Raw genomic sequence first — 14,295 nt, forward strand, 5'->3', positions numbered from 1 at the left:
TCAATATTTTATGAGTTTTAAAAGAGTGTCCCTAAGAAGACTTGTACAAGCTAAACCCATCACTGGAAATACATTTTTCACGTAAACAGCAACTTTGACAAAAGGGAATTTGCAACTCAACATTCTGCCACAGGATGGTGACAAAGACATGGCCATTCTAACTTGAAGTTTTCATATTTTAGTTAATATCCCAAAGGCAATGTTTACCAAAACAGCTGCAGTCACACAAGACTGTAATAAAATGTATTTTTGTCCTCTACACGGTGAGTTGAAAAGGTGTCCCAAAGTCAAAAATAATGTTTGAGAGAAAAATATTTCAATAAAATGACAAAACATTTGATTATTACAAACATTTATTTAAGACAATGAGAATAATGTTTAAACAATTCAATCTGCAAGGAAAAATATATAAAATAAGTCTTAAGGTTCACAGTGATTCAAACGCTATGGCACGGGGGCATCTCAGCCCGGGTGTCATTAAAGACTATGAGCAGCTTAGTACAGAACTACATTAATGCCTGTCCAGCTTCAGTCCAGAACTACATTAATGCCTGTCCAGCTTCAGTCCAGAACTACATTAATGCCTGTCCAGCTTCAGATACACACAACAAAACACCAACCACAATCAGGGTCAAAATCACTGCTATAATAATGCACCCGACTGGCACTATTACTGTAAACCTATATACATGTGGCTGGCACTGTTTGACAGTAAACCCTTTTATATATGTCTGCATGTCATTTGCTGGTTTAGTATTTTTTACTGGCAAAATAATAGAAAACCTAACTTCACTCAGAATAAAAAAATTAAAAAAAACTAAATTTAACCAGAAAAGTGGATGACAAATACTAGACTTTATAGTTGCTTGCAATTAAAATCCCTAAAAGGATACATGGATTGTTTGTTTTTTTTTGCATCCATTTTGCAAGGTTGTAGCACTTCTGTCAAATAACCATAATCCTTTTTGTGTTTAAACCAGAAAAGCCATTGATAGATGTGTCAAAGATGATAAGCGCTTAAAATACTTAAAAAACTACAGGATTTTGCACAATGGCTATAGTCAAAGAATGCACCTAGTAGGTCGCAAGTGACAAAGAATGTTTAGCTGACCTCATAACAAAATAATCCAGTCCAACTTCATTCCTGAGGATGGCAAACAAATATTTAGGGCTCATCCGCTTGTTGTTGGCCATCAAAAATGGACAGTAAAGGGAACAGATTTAAAACTGATTGCACTCTGTGACATGACCAAAAGCACAACTGGCACCTAGACATTTGTGTGGAGAAACTAGTCTTCAATTTTGAGCCAGCCGTTTTTATAGTCTATCAGTAGCTCTAGGTAGTACTTCCAATCTGGCTCGCTGTCATACCTGACCTCAAATATAGTCTTTAGAGGATTAGCGTGGGCCTCATGGATACGTATCACTTCCCCTCTGTACCACACTTCTGATTTGTCATCTTCTTCGTACAGATGGCGAATCCTCTTTCCCACCAGGTCTGGGTAGTAGAACCTCATGGCCCTCCGAGCCCTCTGGACAGCTGAACGCAGGACCCATCGTCTCCTGTGTTCAGCGCTGTGGCAGGCAGACAAGTAGGGGCAGTATTTGATCTTTAAGAGTGATCTGTGTTTTCTTTTAGAAGAGCTGCTAAGGGGTCTTAAGGCGTGAGAGAAGCTTCCTGTTCTCTGCCACCTGTGGGTTACTTTGGGCGTCCTCCTGTGAAGGTCCCTCCCGCTGTTCACTTCTCCCTCCCCGCCATCCGTCTGTGAAAGGGAAGGATCAGCAAATGTCCCGGAGTCTGAGATCGCTTGGTAGCAGGCCTTTTTTCGGTTTAGACCTTTGCTAAACATCCTCCTCAGTTTGAGAATCACACCTGAACAATTCTTGGATCCAACCGGAGACTTGGCTCCAACGGGCTGCAGACTGGAGTATTCTTCCTCCGTTTCGGTGTCACTCGGAGATGGAGTAAGCTTGTCCACGGTTAAAGGACACATCCATGAATTTTCAGAAGTTGTGCTAAGTTGAATGAGTGTAGAATGCTGCTCTGCAACGATACAGTCACTTTCTCCATTCTCAGTTCCTTCAGATTGATGGCCACTCCAGTTTTTCTCACTAAATGCATTCAGCACGCCTCCACTTACTCTCTTCTCTGTGTCATCTGCCTCATCTGACAAACCATTGTCCAGAAACACATGCCTCGAACGGTGCTTTACCCTGCTTTTTGTTCTATTCTTGTTCAAATGTGATTTTGTTCCCTGGTTCTCCGGATGTCTCTGTTGGTGTGACTCTGAGGGTGAGGCGGTGATGTCTGAAAATACAGGAGTCCAGCAGCTGATCGTCTCCTCACAACAGTCATCTTTGTCTCTGTCAGCAGGATCATCCAAATCTAATCCTGCAACACAGGGAATGTAGCAATTACGAGAGGTCAAAATGAATACACAAATATGACAGATATAAAAATGAAGTTGCTGACAAAATTGGAAGATAAAAGTTAAAGAGTTTATAGAATTAATTTGGTGATCAGGGAAACATATACAAGTGGACATTCAGGATTTGTGACATAATATAAATAAATTCACTTTTTTCCCCCCCAACAGATTACTGTATTCCAAAAAAAAAATCAATGTCCCATAGTGCTTGTTCAGCACACAAGAACAACGAGAAACTATTCTATTAATATCAACAGACCTGGTGATTGGACAGCATGATCCTCCACCATGAAACACTCTTTTAGCAGAGACAGAATAGAAAGCTGTGGGACTAAACACGAAGGCTGGGAAAAAAGGCAGCTGCTACAAGGGAGGGGGGTCTATCAGTCAGGAATAAAAACAGTAGTGAGGCAATAGTAAGACAAGGGAAATGTTCATATGCCAAAGTCAAGTGCTCCCAAACCATGTGAACTGTTAATAATGTCGGCAGTGAACGGAAACTGGATTAAGCCAAATTCAGTTAGCAAATGTGTGTGCCAAATAAAATAATACATGTTGATGGACACAAAGTAAAACGGTTATGTAAAGGACAAGTATATTTGTTATTTTCAAAAATCCCATGAAAAAAAAACTAAAATCAACAATAAATTGGTCTGTGCAGCCATAGCTTGAAGTAGCTTATTCCTCTCTGCCATAGACCTCCTTTGTTGTCGAAAATCTATTTAAAAACACACAAATGAGCTACACCTCTGCACTGGGACACGGACACACACACCCACACCCACACACACATTTGTGACCTTTTTTTCAACCTTCAGTAGGAACAAATGAGCTTGAGGCTGAGAGCCACAGGCAGGCTGGGGAAGTTGGAAGGTATTGAGAGTCAGAGAAACACATTGTTGGTTTTCATCTTTTCATGGGATTTGTTAATAAAAAAAAAAAAATGAATACTGCGAGCCTTATCCTTAAAATCATGTTTTCTTATAACACCAACTGTTTAATCTCACTTTCCTGTATAACTAAACAGCACAGACAGGTTTTTGACAGGATTGGCCAGTCACCATCGTCTCATCTGCTCAAAATGTGCCACTGTTAATCCCGCCTGTGTGTGTGGCAGGCTTCCACTTCCTTCCTCTGGTAATGTGATCCTGCCTCACGATCTTTAACATCCACCAATACTTTAACAAAATCATGAAGGAGAGTTTCATTTCTCCACAAATAACCCACCTCCGCACCTTTCCCTCCACCCACCATAACAAGTATGATGCAACCATGCAACTTCTTGTGATTAGTTACTGAAAGTTAGCAGAAAGGTTTCCTGCTTTCTAAATCAGAAAAAGCAAAGAGTAGTGAGATTGAGGGACAACATAAAAACAAATATACCTGGACTCTCTTTTGGACATCAGGTGAGGTTGATTCTGTAAAAAATAAATAGATTTTATATTGAATATTTATTGTTTATTTGATTTTTGATTGATTGGTTATTTACAAAAAGGGCCAATAATGCAGAACATAAGATTACTAAAAGACTGTTTGAGGGAAAACCATGATACAGTTAGTCAAAATATGATGTTTTATAGAAAAATCCAGAGGAATCAGTAAGTTACGCAATCTACCCAATGGAGATTTCCAGAAATGTGCATGGAAAGGCAGGAAGCACTGTTGCTTTGGCATGTTTGTCATGTTGTACACATCACATGGTCAAATGTTCAAACTAGAGGTATTATCTTTCTAAGTATTTGTAAATGGAATTTTGCTTAACTTCTGAGTCATCATATGAGTCATCATATTCAGTGAGATCTTTTATAAATAGAACTAATGACACCTAAACCTTACTTTCACAAGCCGATTGATACTTTTCACTCATGACTGTGTTGAAAAGTTGAAGGTGAATGTTTTTTTTGCTAGCTTACCTGGTTGAGCATGTGCCCCATATGTTAAGGCTAAGTCCTTACCAGAGTGGCCCAGGTTTGAGTCTGACCCGCTACCCTTTGCTGCATGTCAACCCCCTCCCCCGTCTTCAGCTTTTCTATTAAATAAAGGCCAAAAAAGCCCAGAAATAATCTTAAAATAAGTAGTTGTGTCCAGCGTTTCCCCATGAAGGTTTATTAACCAACTGTTGCTTACTGCAACACCTCTAATTTGTCTTGCTTGAAAGACATCAAAAAGAGACAAAACAAAAACAAAATTCCATCCCAGAGCGACAGAAAACAGACAGAATAAGATGTCTGTAACCAATACTATATCTCTGCAATACCGGTTTCTTTACTTTCTTTACTAGAAACATAATCACAAAACATTACCTCAGTAACTGAAGTGTGCATGCACTCACCCAGATGTTTGCAGACACAGGCGTGATACAAAAGGTTGACCACATCAGGGTAGATGTCAGGCAGGTGTTTGAGGGACATCAGTCTCCTGAGCCTGGAGGAACAGGCTCGTTTATGAAGCTGAATGAGGATCTTTTCTTCCGAGAGCGTGGTGGGCCGCAGCTCCACTCTGTGCTCCTGCAGGATCTGGTCGATGAAGCTGCCCTGGACCATCGGAAACAGCAGCTCCTTCACCACCAGCATGGGGAGGAACACTGCCCCCGTGCGCATGACGTGTGGAAAAGGACAGCGTTCCTGGGCGGTGTACTCTCTCAACCTCTCCAGGACCTTATGGAGCGCTGACTTCATCTCTTCATTGAGCCACACCTCTCTGGCATTTACCCCCAACAAACAGGACACTTTCTGGACTTTGGCTGAAGGAGTTGCTGGTTCAATCAGTCCCAACTGAGACAACCAGGTTCTGAGCTCCTGCTTTGAAGAAGCCAACACATGGTTGGATACTTGCTTGCAGAGGGAATGGTGCAACTCAAAGAAGTGCTTGCGGACTGGCATTTGGGGTTCTTGTTTAGGTATGAATTCAGTTATCAGCTGTGCAGGTGGCATCTCTGGGGGTGGAGCAGGGCAAGAAGGTTTCGTATCATGGAGAATTAGATTGTAGGTGGAAAGTTTCAGACACTGGGGAGGAATGTTTCTGAAATTTAGTTTCCTCTCAGGTGGCTGAGGTGGATTAATGGATTTGGGTTGCAGGGTGAGTGTGCACGTATCTCTCTGAGAAGATGAGTCCATCGGTGCAGTCACCTCACCAGGTTTGGACTCATGTGAAGTCTCATTTTCATCTGCTAAAGAGGGTTTACTTTCAAGTTCATCAGGTTCACATTTCTTTATCACTAACATGGGCCCAATGTTGGATGAAATCGTCTCTTCAGGCTCTTTTTTGATTGTTACTTTGCTGCTGTCCCTTTGACTAACAGGACTCTCTACGGAGTTGTCCGTGTCTGATGGATCTACTTTTTCCGCTTTAATATTTTTAGGTTCAACGATTTCTACAACAGGTTTCTCTGTTGGAGTATCTGCACAGATTTTTTTGGAAACCAGAGAGACAACAGACTGCCGTTCATCTCCATCTGGCCTTTTCGCTCTGATGTCTGGCTTGGTTTTGACTTCACAGTGCTCAGACGACTGGATGTTTCTCTGACGTACTCTGCCTGAAAATAACACTCCAGGGGCCTGCAGGTATGCTTGGTAAGGTGCCAGACTGAAAACATTGTCAATAACTGGCATAGGAGGAGATTCGGTTTTATTTCCTACTTGTGCATTCTCCATTTCCACCCTGTGTCGTTTCTTATTGAGTTCCACTTCACATAAATCCCTATGCTCTTCTTTTATATTGATAGGTGAAGATGAGTGAGAAATACTTCTTTTTATGCACCTTTTAAGAACAGAAGTGCCTGAACTGGACACAGGGCTATTGTGTTTGTTTCCTGGTGCAAGAGCAGGGGAATAAATAATTTTTCGGACATTTGCGCTTTTAGGTACAGCTGCGTGAATTCGATGTGAACTGTGATGCGGTGACCGGGGCGGCCATGCCGCTGGGGAAACAGGAAGGCTTTTTGGCTGTTTCGGGCATGTAACCTGGGCTTCACAGGAGGAATAGTCCAGGATTCTGTCCATGTTCAAACCAGTTGGTGGAAAGACAGGCCGGTCTATGTGCAGGCTGGTGAATGGGGGGAAAAATCTGTTAATTTGTATGCTGGATGGTGAGACGCCAGGTTGGCTTACATGCCTGGTAGGACTGGATTGGTCCAAACTGAGGAATGGTGAGTTGGTAGGTGATTGCTGAACATGCAGGCTGTCATTGGGTTTGTCCTTATGCAGGTTGGTTGCAGAGACCATGGGGTGCTCCATGTATTGTCTGGATGGGGAAACATTTATGCGATTAGAGTGCAAGCTAGGCGACGCATGTTGCCTTTTTAGGGGGGCTTGGAGTTGGTTTGCAGTTAAATGAAATCTGGGAACTGCATAACACTGATAGTCAAGACCCCGCATCAAGACATGACTTGGCAATGTTTCAGTGCTAGGCAAAGGACTTTCATCATGAAGCGACTGAGGCACTATGTAATGCTCCCGGGGGTTTGAGATTGTGTGTTTGAGAATAACAGGCACATCTTCTCTTCGCTTAAACTGTGTCCTGTTTTCTACCTCCACATTTGCGTGGGAGTAGTAAAACATTGGGTGCTGTGTTAGCTGGCCATATTTGGACATGGGAGAATGTTCCTGATAAACCTCTGAGGTCATATGCCCATATGTGGGATGGGGGGGGTATAAGCTAGTGTAGCCTCTGGGGGAAGTCTGTAAACGCTGGCTCTGCTCACTTAGAGAACCAAACAGTGTGTGAGTCGGGGTGCAGGGGTAACTGCTATAGTTTGGGTCAATCGTAGCAGGAAAAGTCCTTGCTTTACCTGGGCTGCATGTCTCTACAGTCCTCTTTAATGGCTCTGCACTGGGATCAAGCTGTAAACCTCTCTGTTGAAGCAGCGTGTCTTGTGCTTTCCTCTGGATGGGCGGTCTTTCAGTGTAGTTAGCATCAGTGTGCATCCAATCATGCTCATATACAGTGTTCGGTATCCTGGGAGAGCCATGTTCCACGCTGTATCGTTGTCCCATCACACAACCCAGTTCATTACAGCAGGGGTTATGCATATAAATTGGCTTAGGAATGGCTAAGTAAACAGAGCTTTCAGATGTGGGAGAGGAGTTCTCACCTCCAGTTTTTTGTTTTCTAACAGCCACTGGCACGGCCTCTGTGGGACTGTTGATCCCAGGGGCACGATGCAGAGAGGAAGAATGAGAATGGCCTTCCTCTGAAGAATTGCTGTCTTGCCTGTAAATTATGTGGTTTTGTCCCTCCATGCCAGAGAGGTGACTTACAGGACTTCTACCATCCAGCAGAGAAGTCTTTGAGTTGCTCCAAGGAGGAGTGAATCCTGCTCCGTCCTTTCCTCTGGGATCATAAGTGAAGTAAGCCCCGTTGTACTGCAGTATCCGCTTACCCAGGAAACCAGACATGTTTTGTGGTTTTGACGCTATGGTCCCGTCGAATAATGGCATCTTGCTTTGAAACACTGGGTCAACGACGTTGTGCATCGACTGGCTGCTCATCGTGTAGTAACTTTGTTATGATGGTGCAATGATATGGCTCCAGACCTGCAAATATAGAAATAACAATTAGATACTGCCATTTACATGTCTGTTGGTTTAAAAAGGATCCATCTTTATAATTAGGACTGCCGAAACAGAAAAACTCTTTGTGCATTCAAAGAAGTCATCAATAGATGACATCTAGCTTTAGGCATTTTATCAACTGTGTCGAATCTTGTGGCTTATCACATGTCACATACACCCTAATCAGCTGATGCACATATGTGGAAGCAAAATGCAACAAGCAGCGAATAAGTAGAAATGTGTGAGGATGATTCCTATCTTCACGCTTATGCAAGGAATATTAGTGAATCAGTTTCCTAGAGGCAGCCAATGTGATAGTTGCCACATGTTGCAATAAACAAACAAGCTCTCATGGTGGAGCCTACAGCTTTGTAGGTTATGGTGGTGATATAATATCCATGTGTAATTGAAAGCATCAGTCTACACTTCAAGACTATGTGTGCAAATATGAAGATTACAATGGGTCTGAATTACTGTGATATTGCATTTTCAGTCATATTTGATGTTTTATGGTCCTACTACAGCTCGTTCCAGATGTGTCATGACCGTCACATCGAAGAGCTTCAGTCTCACTTTTATCACACCAGAACGTATCACATGATCAGACATGCACTTCTTATCTTGTGTTAATGTCCTGAGACCCAACACTACAGCAGACTGCGTGTTTCTATTCTGCATTTTTATGACCACAAACCCTGAGTCATACCACAGTTCCTTTTTCATACACTTCTCCAATATAGGGCTGCATACAACTGTTATTTTCATTTTCAGATAATCTGCTGGTTATTTTGTCAAATGCTTAATGTCAGAATAATATATATATATATTATATTATTTTATTTATTTATTTTATTTTTTAAACTGCCCATCATAACTTTACAGTACACAAGTTGATGTCTTCAAATGTCTTACCGTTACTCAGTGCCATCAAGAAGTTTGGTTGAACGCTGATTTTTATGCCCAGTCTGATATGGCATGCTGGCACAATAATTTAAACTTTTTTAAAAGTGGGATTGTGTTCTTTGATAGATATTTGCCCGTCACAACTAGTCCACAAATAGTTCTGCTCTGATTCTCATAGTATGGCATCAACGTCTGTAAAAATCAACCAGTGAAAATCCCAGCTTTCCCTTTAAATCATAATATGTATGCATGCTCAACTCCTAATTATGGCTTTTCCAACAGCCACTTGAAGGCAGCATAATGCAACACAATCTGCCTGACACTGCCAGTTTGGCGTAGGGGGAGAGACCTCATCACGTGAACTCATAACTCTGCCACACAAACTGAACCAATCAACATGAACCAAAAGCCAAGATACAGGATGAGACAGTTTATGTTTTATTTATTTTTTCCAACTTGTTCTAGTGGACAATACTTTCTAATTTACCCCCTAAAACTAACAGATCTTAGTGCATAACATCCCTGCTGTCTTTTGACAGGCAGCCAAATTCAGAGCATAACATCTGCCTATAGCCTATAGCTGTTGAAACAGCTGTATCAAATCCAGGGAACAAATAGCAAACAGTATTTTTTTTATTTTTTTTTAAATAGGCTAAATGATGATGATAATAATAATATCTGTGACATATCGGTCGACCAAATCCAGCCTCGTGCAGCACACAGCTAGTGCTAACAGATTTTATCAGTTCATCCTGTTGACACCTTTCAGAAAAGTACAGAGTGATGGCTTATCTGCATATAGAGAGGTAAAATGTGGTTTGTGTGTATGGAGGGCTGACTAAAAGCCGCACTCTGTGAAGTGTGTGTTATGGTGTGAGTGTGTGTGCGCGCGCGCGCAAGCAATCCCAGATCAGCAGAGCAAGGGTGATGAAGAGTGTGACTTCCGAAAGCAAACCGTCCAAACTGACAAGCTGAGCCTCTACCACGTGGGGAAGGATTGAATCGGCAAACAAACCCCTTCATTGTAGTCTAAAAGTTACAAAGTAGGCTATCTGATGATTCATTCTCGAGTCGGTCAGGTCAAGACAAGTTTGAAGTGATCAGCAAGTTCACATGAAAGAAAAAGAAAAAAAAAAAAGTCTTTCCGCAAAGTAAGTAACGAATAAAAATGTCTCACGTAGGAAAAAAAAAAAAAAACGGAACTTAAATGTATCCTCGCAGCTTCTTCTTTGTAGCTTATGGAACGCATATAGCCTGATGTGTTCTTATCGAGGGTTAGTCTACATGAGAACACATGAGCTTGTAGTCCTACCAGCATGACCCGCCTGCTCAAAGGATTCGGACGCAAATGATATGAAAATAATCTACGGGCTAGAGCTCGATCAAAGGGCGAACGATTTCCATACAGGCTGCGAAAGCGTCGTAAACCACGGTAAAACTAAAACCACACTGTGGCTAAAATAAACACACAGTTTCAAACACTTGCGATGCTTTGGCTACTGGAATAGTTTCACAATGTGTCATGCTTTCTCGGAATATAGCCATACTCTCATGTGTGTTTATCAAACACGATTTGTTTGTATCATAATCTGTGTTAATTTGGACATTTGAAGATTGAGCAGTAAATGTGTTTTCTTACCTCGTTGCTGTGTTGACAATAAATGATTTCCACAAAGACTCCATGAAACCCAACTTCTGAGAAAAGATAAAAGAAAGTCTCTGCTTGTTCGTGGACCGGGTCAGTCCGGATGCGCCAAAATCCCACGAAATGAAATGAAGGCCTGCCAAAAGGTTTGAGCGGCTCGCCCGAAGTCCACGCGGCTTTTGGAGAAGTTAACAAACTGAAGAAAAGACAAAAGGGAGGAGGATGGTGTTTGATCAATAGGCGGAGTCACGCCCTCTCTCTATCCACGGCTTGTTTTCTACACGTTTTCCCGTTTGTCACTTTCTCACTATTAATGGCCTTATCTTAATGTCCAACTGCCAGCTGGCTGCTGATGCCACCTTAAGTGAATTTAGAGTTTTTTTATTCATTGACAGATAACAGACATGTGCTATTATTATAGCCTGACATCTCACTCCTTTCTCTGCTGTTACCAAACCAGTTTTAATCCCGATACGCTTCAGGGAATTCCAGGGAGTCAACAACAAAAAAATTATCTGATATAATTATTTCATTCCAAGAAAGTTAACATTTGGGAGCCCTTGACATAGACACATTTATGGCACTGCACTTTTACAACAAAGTCTACTATTTAATACAGAATGAATGGATTCACTCTGCATAGCTTTTAATGAAGAATAAGGCACAGGGAAAGTCAACGATTTGAAGTATAGGCCTACCTCTATAATGAGAATGATTCTAGTGGAAGCATATTCACGTGTTTCCCATTAAAAAACCGCCCAAAAAAACAAATACCCGAGCACAAGGTCCAGCATCGTACGTGAATTGGTTTTTTTTATGTTTCTCCTTCCCTCCCCCTCCCCCCCCCCCCCCCCCCCCCACCCCCCCCACCCCCCCCCCCCCCCCCCCCCCCCCCCCCTATATATAAAATATAAAACAATTTATAATATATACCTTGTATGGAAAAAATACAGCTGTGAAGGAAGGCCCTAGCACAAAATCATTGTAGAGCTCATCCTAATGTAGGTTAGTTAATGGTTGACTTTGGTTGACCAAAGTTAAAATCAGATCAACCATTACCTCTGACAGACTGTTTCATCTCTTGTTATTGATTATGTCCCATTAGCCTTGACATACACATACAACATCATTCATTTACATTGTAATATCACTAGTAAAGTTTGATCTTTACGGTGGGTTAAAGCAATCCAACATTATTGTAAACCTAAATTCTTCCACTTGCTTGATTCACCCTCTGAATGAGTTCATTTCTTCTTGCACTTGCATCATACCAGTCCCTCCTCACCTGTGAGTTGGAGTCTAATTTGTGTGTCCCGTGGGACTGCCACAGTTTAGTCTAGACAAGTTGGTGGCTTCCATCAGTCCCTGTGGCCTCGCAGGTAAAGAGACACTCATCAGGGGGTTTGACTGAGGAGAGAAGGCAGGAACTTTTCCCCACGGAGCACTTTCACATCTCCCCTATTTCCAGTTACCATGGCTTACAGCTAAAGGCTAACCAACAAAAAGCATTAAGGGGCTAAATGTGTGCTATATGGATACAGCAACACAAATATTACACATACAAGCCAAAAATGACACACATACAGTACTGTGGACTGGAAAGGCAAATCGACATACTACACAGGCAGTGCAACAGGTTTTCAGGAAAGGGTCAGACTTTCTTAAACACCCAGAATCCCCCCTTTGGACCCGTTACTGGGAGCCAGAATGATTATACAGAATGAAGAGACTATTTGATTTGCTCTTGCCTCTTATTTCCTGATACTCTGACAAATATGTAGTGGCAGCATATTTGGCAGTACTGTCTTATGGTTATTTCTTCGTGGAACTATCTTCTGTTAAATATGCATAAATACAAGTAAAGTAAAGTAAATATTATAACAGATAATTGTAACTGTTTTAAGGTAAACAAATAATCTCGAAGAAGGGTTTGTCTTTCCCACGGGGCTATCAACATGGATGACATTATCTCTTTAAAGGGTTTGTGTCCTGATAGAAGGAAGTTGCAATGTCATGGTGATGCAATGAGCATAAAGATGCCTCATGACTTAAATAGCTTGCCAGTTAATTGGTTTTGTTCCGTGTGGGTCAAAGATGTATATCATTGTTTCACAGGACTTTATTATGTAGTTTACTGTAACTTATTTATATTTTAAATGGCAAAGACAACTTTGGCAAAGACAACATTGCTTTTGGTAAAAAGTAAACATTATTACTTTAAGTCAAATGTTATGCAAGACAAATGTAATTTAGTAATTTCTACATGTGTTTACCACTTTTAAAGGTCTGAGAGTCAATAAGGTGAGTTGTGACACAGGGAGCAGAGCAGATGATCTCTCAGGATGTAGTTTCTGATGAAACACTGTTCCCAGAGGCCAGAAACTACACGTTGAGCCCAGAGACTGCTCAAGTTACAACACACGAGACACACGTACACCTGAGCATGCATACACATTGACACAGAGATATATATGTGTACTACATGTTTGTCGTTCCATGTCTACAGAAGATATGCATTATGAAAAGTATGCATTGTACAATGTAGACGCAGATGACAATCCGAAGTAGGCCTATATATTTCATTTTCAGTCCCGCCACTGCAGCTTTTCATCTACAATGCAATTGACAAATCCACTAATGCAAAGCTTCATGGTTCAACTAAAGTTAATATTTAACTTAATGTACAGCAAGTTAACCTACAACAGTCCTTCATTTGCACATTCAAGTAGTTACTACTGCTAAATTATACAGTTTGTGTGTGTATTTTGGTTTATTATAGCAAATGAATGAGTTTTAAAAAAGAATTACTCAAATTAAGGATAAATAAGCTACTGTATACTTGCATTGAACTCTTGATAAATAGCTGGAGCTGCATGCTCGGTATGACAGCTGACTATTTAGTTTCAGTCACATTTCTACTGTTAAAGCTTCCACATACTCACATTTCACAATCCCATAACTACTTTACCTTGACCCAAAGGCTAAGGACTAACCTTGGCATAACTAGTTTCAGGTACAACGCACCTTTTAAATGGAGTGAACAGTAAACTAGTTTCTTCACTAAACTATCGCTTGTTCTCAGGTCTCCTGATCGCAACTACCTGATTAAATAAGGTTACTAATAACTTAAGGTAGCAAGCATAAAGTAGTGATTCATTTTTAAAATGTTGAACCATTCCAAAATGACAAACTAGTCTGATTAGTCACTAGTGACGGTGAAGTATGAAAGCAGTACGGTGATAAAGTTGGTATGCTGCAGGATCAGCCTCTTGTAGACTGTGTTTTTTCATTTTTTGTTTAGTTATTTCAGCCTTCATTTACAACATTGTCTATATCAGAATTTGTGAGATTCAGTTTTGTCTTGCATGTTTTTTTACATCACAAAACAAAGAGGTTTAATAAAGTTGAGAGTGCAATATTTTTGGGAGACTGTTCAGTGATCTTCCTGATGAACAGGTTGTTCAATTGGCAGTAGAAGTAGTATGAGTATGTTTAGTCTTGAAATAGTTTTGTTCACATTGCACCTGACTACAGGCTATCTGTATTTTAATGATGTGTCCATAGTTGTGAGAACATGGTGTTATTCCCATTAGGTGCACCTGCAGGCTGCACAATCCTCCACAGAGCTGTCAAGGTCTTGGTGACACTCCCCTTGTCGGTTTGGCTGATGTAATGCTCCTTTGGCATCATTAACAGATTCACACAGCAGCCAATAGCAGCAGGACAAGTTATGATCAGGAAAGGATGGTTTTCATCTGGAGAGCCA

The 14,295-nt window shown here is 41.2% G+C and overlaps 1 protein-coding gene across 1 annotated transcript; it reads right to left on the reverse strand.

Moving 5' to 3' along the window:
• Window positions 1-335: 335 nt before the first annotated feature.
• On the reverse strand, window positions 336-10,834 carry c8h15orf39 (chromosome 8 C15orf39 homolog). The gene is made up of 3 exons (XM_039808170.1): window positions 10,524-10,834; window positions 4,762-7,963; window positions 336-2,392 (listed from the first exon to the last, which is right to left on the reverse strand). Exons 2-3 carry the CDS (start codon window positions 7,916-7,918, stop codon window positions 1,290-1,292), a joined length of 4,260 nt encoding a protein of 1,419 aa, XP_039664104.1. The 5' UTR covers window positions 7,919-7,963; window positions 10,524-10,834; the 3' UTR covers window positions 336-1,289.
• Window positions 10,835-14,295: the final 3,461 nt, after the last annotated feature.

The sequence above is a fragment of the Perca fluviatilis genome, chromosome 8, assembly GCF_010015445.1.
Source record: "Perca fluviatilis chromosome 8, GENO_Pfluv_1.0, whole genome shotgun sequence".
In the NCBI taxonomy this organism is placed as follows: Eukaryota; Metazoa; Chordata; class Actinopteri; order Perciformes; family Percidae; genus Perca; species Perca fluviatilis.